Here is a 13,653-nt window from a genome sequence, read left to right on the forward strand (position 1 = left end):
CAGAATGCACACATTTATCAGATTATGGGTACAGTTTGTGGCACCCCCCAAAAATTAGAATAGTAACATTGAAGATCACTGATCACACATCACCATAACATATATAATAATAAAGTTTAAAATACTGTGAGAATTACCAAAATGTGATACAGAGACATGAAGTGAGCACATGCTGTTGAAAACGTGACACTGATAGACATAGTTAACATGTTGGGATTGCCACAAACCTTCAATTTGTAAAAGTCACAGTAACTGCAACGCACAAAAGAGCAAAGCACAGTAAAACGAGGTATGCCTGTATTTTTTTTAAAAAAGCTTTTTGTTAAAATTCAGGATATATAATAGGTCTGTAGGAATAGTGAAATATTTTTGCTGATGGATGTAGATACATACATGGGTAGAGATGAAGATCTTAATTACAGCTACGCAGCATAAATTTAGTAAAAGACATTTGAAAACACAAATGTTAAATTAGTGTGGCTAATGGCCTACCCGTGCCATGTTTTCCCTCTTGCAATGAGATACCCCACACTGTGTAGGAGGATGGAGGGAGGACTCCTACTGTCCCTCTTTGCGTGTGGTTATTAAGTTGCTTCACTGGGCTAAAACACCACACATCTCATAGATAATATTTGGTAAGTTGTAATCGTCTTCACTCTTCTCTTATCACCCAACCCTATCTTCCCACCTTTCCATCTTTGTTGTTTTGCAACAGCCCCTTCCTTTTGCCTGACTCTCCAGGATTTTATCTCATCATAAATTGTTGTAAAGTACATACTAATATGGGTCTGGATTGACTATTCTTATTTGCAAAACAGTAATTAAATGTTGTGGGGAAGTAAGGGGAAAAAGGGGTATCTTTGACAGTAAACCAAGCAATATTCTGAGGGTGGGATAGAGCAGGAAATTTTATTTTTAATGTTTTAAAATCCAAGTAACAGGTAGGCTTCCAGTTAGCTTTTTTTTTTTTCAGCTCAAAAAATTGGATTGTAATTGATACTACATATAATACATTCTAATTCCCTCACTGTATTCTTTGTTTAGTTTCATTTATTTGGTTCAAAATAATTTTTTATCCCATATCTGAAATGTAATATATTTTTATCCAACAACCAGCATGTACATATACTTAATTATGTGGCACATTTTCTAATAGATCAGTCCATCAATTTACTCATTTTAAAGAAAAAAAATTTTAAAGTCACTTTTAGAGCCCTTAATGTGTAGTTGGGGGTTAAGCTTTGTGGATGTAGCCTTTATATTTAGTATAATTGAGGTCTAAAATAATAATCTTCTATTATCTCAACAGAGCAAATTATTGAAAAAGATGAAGGTCCTTTTTATACCCATCTAGGAGCAGGTCCTAATGTGGCAGCTATTAGAGAAATCATGGAAGAAAGGTAATTAACGCAAAGGCACAGGGCAGATTAACGTTTATCCTTTTGTATATGTCAGAATTTTTCCAGCCTTCACACACAAAGCAGTAAACAATTGCAAATTGAGTAATTATTAGTAGGCTTAGCTATTCTAGGGTTGCCAACACTACACACTGTGCTATTCACCAGAGAGTCACAATATTTGACAGGACTAATAGTCTGCTAGCTGGCACAGGCTGCCCACTTTGCGATGGATGCCAGAAAACCCAGGCATGAACAGGAATTGGCCAGCAAGGCTGCCAGCCACAAGGTACTGGCACAGGCTCCAACGAGAGGTCCCACTCTGGCTTTCCCACCTGATAATAAAGTGTCAAAGCGGAAAGAATGGTAAAGTGTGGTGTAAGAAAGGAACCACTGAGTTAAATTCACCTAGTGTTGCAAATGAGTACTTATCTCTAAGTTTTCTTTTACCATAAAAAGAGAGCAAGTGTGATATGTTGAATAGAAAGAGAAACATACTATTTACAGCTGCCTTTTTTTTTTTTCCACTATCAATCACAGGTATACAAGTACTTGCCTTTACTCCTGCATGTAGAAGACTCTTATGAGCAAGATAATGCAGAGAGGGCCTTTCATATAAATTTATACAGCTCTGAGCTGTTCTTCTTCTAGGGTGCCTTTTCATTAAGAGGTAGGCAGTATTATTATTAAAGTACTTAGGATACATCGGGGCAGCAAGGACATATTCAGTATCATTCTTGCTCCATTTCCAGATTATTCATTTCTAAATTAGCATGTAGAAGTTCACTAAATAACCATCTAGTGGCCTGGCAGAAATAGTGAATTTCCCTAAGTGCCTTTTTTTTTGGTTTTTCTTTTGTTTTGTTTTTTAAACAAGCAGTAGATGGTGCTTTGGTCATAAGGGAAGATATAGTCTATTTCCAGGACTATTCTATATTTTCAATATGGCTGGATACTAATTATTTGCCAGCCTCCTTTTCTAAATTGTGAGACATTCTTGGAGGAACAGTTCTAACTAAAATCTGTTATGACTCCCCAAGTTTTAAAATAGCTAAATTTAGTAAGGGAAAAAATAGTCTATGGTTTAGAAGACTGAACTTGGCAAACTAGCTTGAATTTTGTGCTTTGTGAAATTTTATATAGAAATGAACTTTCCCATTATTTTCACCCACATGTAATTTACAAAACAGTTCATTACATTATCAGTACATTTTGATACTGAGGTAAAACAAGGCTTAAAAACTATTATCCAGTTTGCTTGGCGACCTGTTTTAAAAATAATAATAAACCGTTCATTTCTCAGGATGTGGTCATAGAATAAAGTTATGCTCAAATGTTCAAATATTTTGATTGCCTCTTGAATTTATTTGCTAATTGTATGTGTGTGTGTTTCTGTGGGTTTCTTTAAGGTTTGGACAGAAGGGTAAAGCTATTAGGATTGAAAGAGTCATCTATACTGGTAAAGAAGGCAAAAGTTCTCAGGGATGTCCTATTGCTAAGTGGGTAAGTGTGACTTAATAAAGCCTTTGGTCTTAAATCTTGGGCATTTTGATTTGTAAATCTAACCCTGAGAATTGGGTTACCCAGATCAAAGACCCATGCCAATTAAAAAGAATATTACCTGTATTTTTTATCATGTGTTATCTCTTAAGAAGAGGCAGATTAATTCTAAAATCAACAAACTGTATTTAATTGAAAGAATTTAGTGATGAGGAGGAGGTCCATTCTAGTGCCTGCTAAATGTATAATCCTTCTTAGAATGTGAAGTGGTCCTTAATCTTTTAAATACCTTCAATTAATCTTTACATTGTCATTTGTGAAAACCTTGAACTAAGACTTACGTATCTTTCATCTGGCTCTGGTTTTAATGCAGGTAGCATTTAATTGTCCCCACTGTACTGGGTATAGTATAACTATAAACATTGTTACAGTTGCTAAACATTAAGGAATAGTTTTGCATCTCTCCTTGTTCTGATACCAGGGTCAAAGCCCACTTTTTATAGATGGGCAGCAAAAGGCAAATTGCACATGGTGATAAATGTTGCCCTAATTGTGACCTAGACATGATAAAATATACATACATAAGTGCCCTTATCTGCTGCAAGTGACCCTTGTTTTGTTTTGGTTGGGGTGGGGGGTGTTTGGGATGGAATGGTGATCTGCACAGGTGGTTCGCAGAAGCAGCAGTGAAGAGAAGCTACTGTGTTTGGTGCGGGAGCGAGCTGGCCACACCTGTGAGGCTGCAGTGATTGTGATTCTCATCCTGGTGTGGGAAGGAATCCCGCTGTCTCTGGCTGACAAACTCTACTCGGAGCTTACCGAGACGCTGAGGAAATACGGCACGCTCACCAATCGCCGGTGTGCCTTGAATGAAGAGTAAGTGAAGCCCAAAGGCCTCTACCCTCTTTGCGGCCACTGATAGGAAAGCCCAGTCTTTGGTTGGAAGGAAGAGTTCAACACGCACTTTTACATTTATAAAATGAGGATCAAAATGCCTGTTTGGCAGTCATGGGATAAGAAGTTGTATTTGCTAATGTGAATAACTTGAGATGATTTCATTACCTGAATTGTACAGACAGTTTAGCCACTAATTAGGAGCAGAGTGTCTGTACCCACATGGCCTCAGTTATACCATAAGCTTGAAATTATTTATGTGCTCACATGCTACAAGTGACAGCTCCTGTGTGCCTGGCCACTATATTAGTATGTATTGACTCCACTTCCATGTTGCAGTATCTGAAAGAGAAAGTAAGTCTAATAAGAAACTTTGGGATTCGCAGGTCAAATACCTTCCATATGTATGTAGCAAAAACAGAATACAGTGCCTTAGAAGTTCTGTAGAAATAGAACGGATTTTTACTTTCATTCAAACTATTCATTGTTTCCACAATAGTAATCAAAACTGCTTCCACTTTTACTGCTGCTACATCATCAGGAAATTACTGGGTATGGATATATATTATTTTCCAGGAATATAAGAATTTAGAATAGAACTGCAAGAGTATGCGCTTAAATATATTTAGTGCATCCAGTTGCTACTGTTTTGTTTTCAACACCGTCCACTTTGCTCGAAGTCTAAACCTTCACTTGGAAAAAGTTTGATTTTTAATATTCCTCTACTGTGTTGATAATCCTGTATAACACTAAAAGAATATATGAATGTTCATGGTGCTACACAGAAATCTTACAAGTTATTTTGCTCACAATTGGTTTTAAAATAATTTTAATTTTGCATTATTTCCTTTAGTCTTGTTTTCTCTGCATCCACTAAACTATAGAATCATTTGCTGAACTTACAAGAAATGCTCATATTGCTCATTGCAACAACTAGCCAAATTTGTCCTTTGCTGTTTAAAACTCTAACTAGCATGGTTTTACTAAATTTATCTTAACACAGTTTCTCTCTCAGGGTTGTGGGGAGACAAATCAACTATAAATAATCTCTTTAGAAAAGTTACTCTTTCTATATGAAAGTGTGACTTGACTTTCTATGATAATTATCCAAAAATTTATGGTGTATACCTGACCACTTTTACAAATGATTAATTGGAAAGTAGAAATTGCTGATTCATAACATGTAACTTATAAACTTATGATGGACTACTTTAAACATAAATTTTTTTTTTCTTTTTTAAGACGGAGTTTCGCTCTGTCACCCAGGCTGGAGTGCAATGGCGCTATCCGGGCTCACTGCAACCTCCACCTCCCAGGTTCAAGCAATTCTGCCTTAGCCTCACGAGTAGCTGGGATTACAGGCATGCGCTACGATGCCCAGCTACTTTTGTATTTTTAGTAGAGACACGGTTTCTCCATGTTGGTCAGGCTGGTCTGGAACTCCTGACCTCAGGTGATCCACATGCCTTGGCCTCCCAGAGTGCTGGGATTACAGGCATGAGCTACCATGCCCAGCCTAAAATATTTTTTTAATCTACCCTGATTCCTCTTGCTCTTTCTGAAGAAAAATTTTAGAAAATGTAGTTAGGTGCCTTTAATTAGAAAAACAAATAAAAATTAAGGCAACTTGGGCTCATACTGGTAATAGCATTTCTCTCAGGAACTCAGTAATACTGCATTGTCTTTAAAGCATAATATCGCTTAGACTTGATGGTTTGAAATTTTAAATCACTGAAGAACCTCTTGTGAAAATGATAGTTTTAAAATTTCTTTTCAAGAATAGTCCTATTGCAATACGTTTGAATTTATTGAAGTTTCCTGGAAACTATATTTCATTCATTGTAATGAATTTAATTTTCATTAGCATAGATCTCTAATATTTTTCTCGGCTCACTGCAACCTCTGCCTCCCAGGTTCAGGAGATTCTCATGCCCCAGCCTCCCGAGTAGCTAGGATTACAGGCACCCACCACCATTCCCAGCTCATTTTTGTATTTTTAGTAGAGACAGGGTTTCGCCATGTTGGCCAGATTGATCTCGAACTCCTGGCTTCAGGTAATCCACGTGCGTTGGCCTCATAAAGTGCTGGAATTACAGGTGTAGGCCACCACGCCCAGCCAGCTTTTCCATAATTCTTGTAAATGCCAATCCCTGAAATGGAATCTGTCATATAAAAAAATTACATGAAGAACTTTTATTATTTTGCATTTGAAAACCATGAAATATGGTTGGACCAGAGTCTCAGAAAGCTTGTAGTTTGTTAGTTTAACTGCCCTAAATGTCAGGCACGTACAAAACTATTAAAAGACATGCTTCAAATATGAAGACAATGTAAAAGCACAGCTGTACACTTTTGCTTTTTGTCTAGTTTCAAGGTAAAGATGAATAGTCATTTAGATAATGCTTAAACTATGCTTATGCATACTTAGAGCAGTTCTCCAAAATAAAAAATTTTAATACTTAAATACATGATTAAAATAGACACGTATCCAATGTCAATACAGAATTTACTCAGAAATAACTTTTGAAGTTTCTTCTACCCCATAAATAGATTTTATTTTATGGCTGGCAGAAGTGAAAATTACAACTTTTTGCCAAGAACAGAGAATAATCTCAAATTGGGCCTGCGGACTCAGTTTTATGTTCAAAGCTATGTGAACCTCATCACTGAGTTCTTACAAATCCCTGTGTCCACATGCTCCAAACCACCCACTGTGAGTTCAGAAAAGAACTCTGAGTGCATCTATCAGTGGGAAAGTAAAAACTGATTTTTACATTTTGTTTGAGCCAAACCAGCTGTTTCTTCTTTAAAGATTTCCCTTTGAGATTTCCATTTTATGACTAAGTCTAACCAGTATCTTTTTGGCAAGTAAGAATTGTGGGAGTGTATCTGTCATCATAAGGAAATCAAAGCCAGAAATGCCTTCTGCCGTGGTGGGTGATGTTAAACATTTCAAGGAACTTTGTATTATAAAAATTGTCAAACGTAAAAGGAAAAGTGCAATATAATGAATTCCATGGACCCATCACACAGCATCAATATTTATCAACATTTTATCAATATTTTTTCATATATTTTTCCCACATCCCCTCCCACTAGTGTTTGAAAGCAGAAGACAGGTAACATACCATCTTACCTGTTAACACTTCAGGATGTATTTCTAACAGGTAAAAACTTTATCATTTAATATTTAGACTGTGTTTGTTCAAATTATCTGATTAGATTCTATTTCAAAAAACACCCACATAAACAAAAATGATGTTGAGAAAGAGCCCTTGCACATGATTGACACTTCTGAGTAGTGTGATGCCAGTTCCTGTCCATTGTCTGGGATAACTATTAAATAAAACTTCCTCTTGTAAACTTGTCTCCATTTAGAAGATAAATTATATGATTCACAAGCCTCTTTTTATTTATAACAGCCCTTCCCCTTTTTTTATGATTTTTTTTTTTTTTTTAAAGAAACTGATTTTCTCTGTAAAATTCCCCACATTCTGGATTTGGCCGATTTCATCTGGTTCTTTTGTTTAACCTATTCCTCTCTCCCCAGTATCTTCTGTGGACTGGTAGTTTGACTGGTTCTTTTTCTTTTCCTTTCTTTTCTTTTCTTTTTTTTTTTTTTTTTTTTTTGAGACAGGCTCTCGCTCTGTCGCTTAGGCTGGAGTGCAGTAGCCCAATCTCAGCTCACTGCAACCTCCACCTCCAGGTTCAAGCTATTCTTGTGCCTCAGCCTCCTGAGTAGCTGGGACTACAAGCATGCGCCACCTCGCGCAGCTAATTTTTGTACTTTTCATAGAGACTGGGTTTCGCCGTGTTGGCCAGACTGGTCTCAAACTCCTGGCCTCAAGTGATCTGCCCACCATGGCCTCCCAAAGTGCTGGGATTACAGGCATGAGCTACCACACCCAGCTGATTTTTAAGTAATATAAGTATGTGTGCGTGTATAGTATACATTGGCAAAAACGCTTCATAAGTAGTGCTAAAATCATCTTATTTATATACATCAGGAGACACATAATGTCTGCTTGGTTCCCATTTTAGTGATGTTAATAGTGTTTAGCATGTTTAATTGTCAGCTTGATCAATCATTATGTTCCTCGTCAAACTTTCACCTGATAGTTTCACATCAATTGATAATCATTGCCTGTTTCCATTATTTTGTTTTCAAGTTGACAGTTTTCTCTCTCTTGATGTTGTGTAAATTTGGTTATATAAATTATTTTGCTAGTTTTTCTATGCTGTATACATTTGAATAACTGACCTAATTTTACTTTAAAAATATTTTACAATTAGAAGTCCAAATAGTAAATCAAAGATTAAGAATTCTTGCAGAAATCTGTTATATAGATGACATTTTAATATTTGCCCTTTATATTGTTTACCATGAGCCCAATTTCAAGTCATATTAAAATGACTGTTATGTGCTAATTCTAACAATATTTGAAAGACCCCTATCGAAATAAAAATAACTTTTAGTAGCTACTTTATGTAGAAAATCACCTTTAAGTTATTCTCCAATGTTTTTTTCTGATTGAGATATAATTCACATACCATAAAATTCACCCTTTTAAAGTATACAATTCAGTTGTTTCAGTACATTCACAAAACTGTGCAAATGTCACCTCTACCTAGTTTCAGAACGTTTCCATCATTCACATAAGGAAACCCTGTATTTATTAGGCAGTCACTTCCCCTTCTCCCCTTCATCCTTCCTCTAAGTGGCAACCACCAATAAACATTCAGTTTCTTTGGATTTGCCTATTCTGGGCATTTTGTATTAGTGAAATCATATATTTGGCCTTTCTGTCTGGCTTCTTTCATGTACCTTAATGTTTTCAAGTCTCATTCATTTTATTTTTAAAAAAAAAAAAGTACCTTTTTTGGACCATATATCTATTCACACCACATTTTTTGAGACAGTCTCACTTTGTCGCCCAGGCTGGAGTGCAGTGGCTCAACCTTAGCTCACTGCAACCTCTATCTCCCAGGTTCAAGCGATTCTCATGCCTTAGCCCCCAAGTGGTTGGTATTACAGGTGTGCGCCACCACACCCAGCTAATTTTTGTATTTTTAGTAGAGACAGGGTTTCACCATGTTGGACAGGCTGCTCTCAAACTCAGCCTCAAGTGATCCTTCTACCTTAGCCTCCCAAAGTGCTCTGACTTACAGGCATGAGCCACTGTGCCCAGCCACATTTTCTTCATCCATTTATTAGTTAATTGTCATTTGGATCATTTCCACTTTTTGGCTATTATAAATTATGCTGCAATGAACATCAGTGTACACGTTTTTGTGTGAATGTATTTTCAGTTATCTTGGGATATATCGCCTAGGAGTGACATTGTTAGTAATATGGTAACTCTATGTTTAACTTTTTGAAGAACTGCCCAACTATTTTCCAAAGTAGCTGCATCCTTGCACATTTCTGCCAACAATGTATGAAGGTTCCAGTGTCTCCACATCCTCAAGAAAATGTTATTGTCTTTTTAATTACAACCATCCAAGTGGGTATGAAGTTTATCTCTTGATTTTGATTTGCACTTTCCTAATGGCTGATATTGGGCATCTTTTCACGTGTGTATTGACCATGTATTTTTTTTTTTTTGAGAAAAGTCTACGTATATGTTTTTAATTGTATTTTTAGAGTTGTAAGAATATGATATATGTTGATACTCGAACTTTGTCAGATGCATGGTTTGCAGATATTTTCTCCTATCCCACAGGTTGTCTCTCCACTTTGATAATGTCCTTAAAGCGCAAAAGTTTTAATTTGATTTTGATGAAACTCAATTTCTTATTAATTGGTAGCTTGTGCTTTTGGGGTCATATGTAAGAAATCATTGCCTCATTCAAGATCTGAAAGATTTACACCTATGCTTTCTTCTCAGAGTATTATAACTTTAGATCTTATATTTAGATTTTTAATTAATGTTAATTTGATGGTGAGAGGTAAGAGTCCAACTTCATTCCTTTGCAAGTAGCTGTCCAGTTCTCTCAGCATCGTTTGTTGAAGAGACTATTTTTTTTCAATTAATTGACCAAGATGTATGGGTTTATTTCTGGACTCTTAATTCTCTTAATCTGCGTGACTTTTCTTATGCCAGTACCACACTGTGCTGATTCCTATAGTTTTGTAGTAAATTTTAAAATCAAGACAGGTAAGTCTTCCAACTTTGTACTTTTGCCTACCATGTTTCTTGTGTTTCCATATGAATTTTAAGATGAGTCTGTCGTTTCCTTTCTGGATTTTTTTTTTTTTTTTTTTTTTTTTGGGTAGAGCTAGAGTCTTACTCTATTACCCAGGCTGGTCTTGAACTCCTGGGCTAAAGACATCATCCCACCTAGGCTTCTCAGAGTGCTGGGATTACAGGCGTGAGCCACCACATCCAGCCCCCTTCTGGGACTTCGACTGGGGTTCTGTTGAATCTGTAGGTCAATTTGGAGAGTATTGATATCTTAACATTAATGCTTCCAATTTATGAACACAGGATATTTTTCCATTTATTCTTAAATTTCTTTCAGTAATGTTTTGGATGAAACATGCACAAAGTCCTGCACTTTTTTTTTTTTTTTTTTAAGACAGAGTCTCCCTCTGCTGCCTAGTCCAGATTGCAGTGATGCCATCTCAGTTCACTGCAACCTCCACGTGTGGGTTTGTGATTCTCCTGCCTCAGCTTCCCAAGTAACTGAAACTACAGGTGCGCGCCACCATGCCTGGCTAATTTTTTTGTATTTTTAGTGGAGACAGGCTTTCACCATGTTGGCCAGGCTGGTCTCAAACACCTAGCCTCAAGTGATCTGACTGCCTTCGCCTCCCAAAGTACTGGGATTACAGGCATGAGCCACCACACCTGGCCTGTACTTCTTTTGTTAAAATTTTTTTCTATGTATTTTTTTTATCCTATTGCAAAATCAATTTGTCAATAATATATAGTCATATATTTCACTTTTATATATTGGTCTTATATCCTACCAACTTGCTGAACTAGCTTATTAGCACTTTTTTTTGGTAGATTCCTTAGGATTTGCTACATACAAGATTATGTCATCTACAAGTAGAAATAGTTTCATTTCTTCACTTCCAATCTGGGTCGCCTTTTTTTTTTTTTTTTTTTTTTCCCCTTGCCTGATTACCCAGTTAGAACTCCCAGAAAATGTCAGGTACAATTAACAACCGCAAACATCCTTGTCTTATTCCTCATTTTAGAAAGAAATTTTTAGTTGTTCACCATTAGGTACGATACTAGTTGTAGGTTTTGTTTAAAAAAAGACTGTGTCAAGTTCAGAAGTTCCTTTCTGTTGCTAGCTTGTTGAATAATTTTATCATGAAAGGGTGTTGAACTTTTCTCAAATGCTGTGGCTACATCTGATGAAATGATCATGGGTTCTTCTCCTTTATTCTGTTAATATGGTGTGTTATATTGATTCATTTTTATACATTAGATTAACATATTTCTGGAATAAATCCCACTTGGTCTCAGTGTGTATTACTTTTTATATATTGCTAGAGTCAGTTTGCTAGTATTTCATTGAGGACTTTTGCATCTCTGTTGATAAGGTATATTGATCTTTAGTTTCCTTGTGATATCTTTGGTTTTGGTGTCACAGTAATTCTGAGTTCGCAAAATGCATTGGGCAATGTTCCCTTCTCTATCTTTTGGAAGAGCTTACAAAGGATTGGTTTAACTCTTTTTTTAAATGTTTGAGGAAATTCTGTACCCGTGGGCTTTCCTTTGTGGGAATTTTTAAACATTTTTAAAATAGATTATTTTTAAAGCAATTTTAGGGTAACAGCAACGTTGAATGAAAGGCACAAAGCTTCCTCAAGTACATGCTGCCCCTATATGTGCATAGCCTCCCTTATTATCAACATCCTTTACCAGAATGGTACATTTGTTGCAATCAGTGAACCTGCATTGACAATTATCACTGAAAGTTCATAGTTTAGAGTTCACCTTTGTTGTTACGTATTCTGTGAATTTCGATCCATGTCTAATGATACTCATTCACCATTACAGTGTCATTCAGGGTAATTTCACTGCCTTAAAAGTCCTCTGTACCCTACCTATTTATCTCTCCCACCTCACTAACCCTTAGGAACCAATGATCTTTTTATCTCCATAATTTTGCCTATTCCAGAATGTCATATAGTTGGAATGATACAGTATATGTAGCCTTTTCAGACTGCTTTTTGTCCCTTAGTAATAAGCTTTTAAACTTTCCACCATGTCTTGATAGTTCATTTCTTTTCGGCATTGAATAATATTCCATTGTCTAGTTTATCACAGTTTATTTATCCATTCACATAGTGAAAGACATCTTAGTTGCTTCCAAGTTTTGACAATTACTCCTTTGAGTAAATACCACAGAGCACGGTAGCTTGATTGACAGTAAGAAATATACTTTCTCAGTCTGTATCTTGTTTTTTCATTCACTTGACAGTGCCATTTGCAGAACAGATAATTTTAATTTTAATGAAGTCTAGGTTATTGGTTAATTAATGAATAATGTTTTTGGTATTGTATCTAAAAAGTCAACACCAAACCCAAGGTCATCTATATGTTCTGTATTATCTTCCAGGAGTTTTATAGTTTTACATTTTACATTTAGTTCTATGACCCATTTTGCATTAATTTTGCAAAAACTATAAAGTCTATGTATAGATTCACCTATGTGCATGGAGTTGTCCAGTTGTTCCCGTACCATTTCTTAAAGACTATCTTTGCTTTATTATATTACCTTTGCTACTTTGTCAAAGATCAGTTGATTATAATTAAGTGGTCTGTTTCTGGACTCTTTATTCTTTTCCATTGATATATTTGTCTAGACTTTCACCAATGCCACACTATCTCGATAACTTGAGCTTTAGAATAAATCTTACAATCATGTAGCGGCAGTCCTCTGACATTGTTTTTCTCCTTCAGTATTGAGTTGACTATTATTTTGCCTATTACTAAGTGACAAAAACCAGTCTGAGAAGACTGTATATACTGTGATGTATTATTGGTCTTTTGCCTCTCGATATAAACTTTAAAATTAGTTTGTCAATATCCTCAAAATCTTGTGGGAATTTTGATAGAATGCACTGCATTTCTAGATTGAGTTAGAAATACTGCCATCTTGACAAAACGCATCTTCCTATCCATGAACATGGAACATCTCTTTATTTCTTTGATATCCTTCATTAGAATTTTACATTTTCCTCATATAGACCTTGTACATATTATTTTAGATTTATACATAAATATTTCATTTTGGGGGTGCTGATAATGTATTTTTATCTCAAATTCTGCTTGTACATTGTTGGTATGCAGAAAAGTGATCAACTTTTGTGTATTAAACTTATTTCCTGCAACCATGTTATAATCACTTTATATCCAGTTTTGGTGGTTTGGTTTTGTTTTTGTCATTCTTTTGTATTTTCTAGGTGAACATGTCATCTGCAAGACAACTTCTTTCTAATCTGTATACTTTTTATTTTCTTGTCTTAATGTATTATCTAGGATTTTCAGTATGATGTTGAAAAGCACTGGTGAGAGGCAACATTCTTGCCTTGTTCCTGATCTCAGCAGGAAGTCTTCAATTTTATCAACATTAAATATGTTAGCTGTATGGTTTTGTAGGTATTCTTTATCAGGTTCAGGTAGTTCCCTTCTTTTCCTAGTTTACTGAGAGGCTTTTGAAAATCATGAATCAGTGTTGGATTTTGTAAATACTTTTTTTTTTTCCACCTATTGATATTACCATATGATTTTTAAAAACTTATTAATGAAATAGATTACATTAATTGATTTTCAAATTTTGAACTAGGCTGACATACCTGGGGCAAATCCCACATGGTTGTGATACATTATTTGGATAT

At 35.6% G+C, this 13,653-nt stretch overlaps 1 protein-coding gene across 2 annotated transcripts in view; it reads left to right on the forward strand.

Annotated features, from left to right (window-relative positions):
• TET2 (tet methylcytosine dioxygenase 2) overlaps positions 1-13,653 on the forward strand; it is a 132,260-nt gene that overhangs the window by 92,388 nt on the left and 26,219 nt on the right. For both annotated transcript variants that reach the window (XM_025386546.1, XM_025386547.1), the window contains exons 4-6: positions 1,310-1,400; positions 2,807-2,900; positions 3,565-3,773. In XM_025386546.1, coding sequence (XP_025242331.1) covers positions 1,310-1,400; positions 2,807-2,900; positions 3,565-3,773 — 394 coding nt within the window. The remainder of the gene's footprint in view (positions 1-1,309; positions 1,401-2,806; positions 2,901-3,564; positions 3,774-13,653) is intronic.

Source organism: Theropithecus gelada, chromosome 5 (assembly GCF_003255815.1).
Source record: "Theropithecus gelada isolate Dixy chromosome 5, Tgel_1.0, whole genome shotgun sequence".
Taxonomy (NCBI): Eukaryota; Metazoa; Chordata; class Mammalia; order Primates; family Cercopithecidae; genus Theropithecus; species Theropithecus gelada.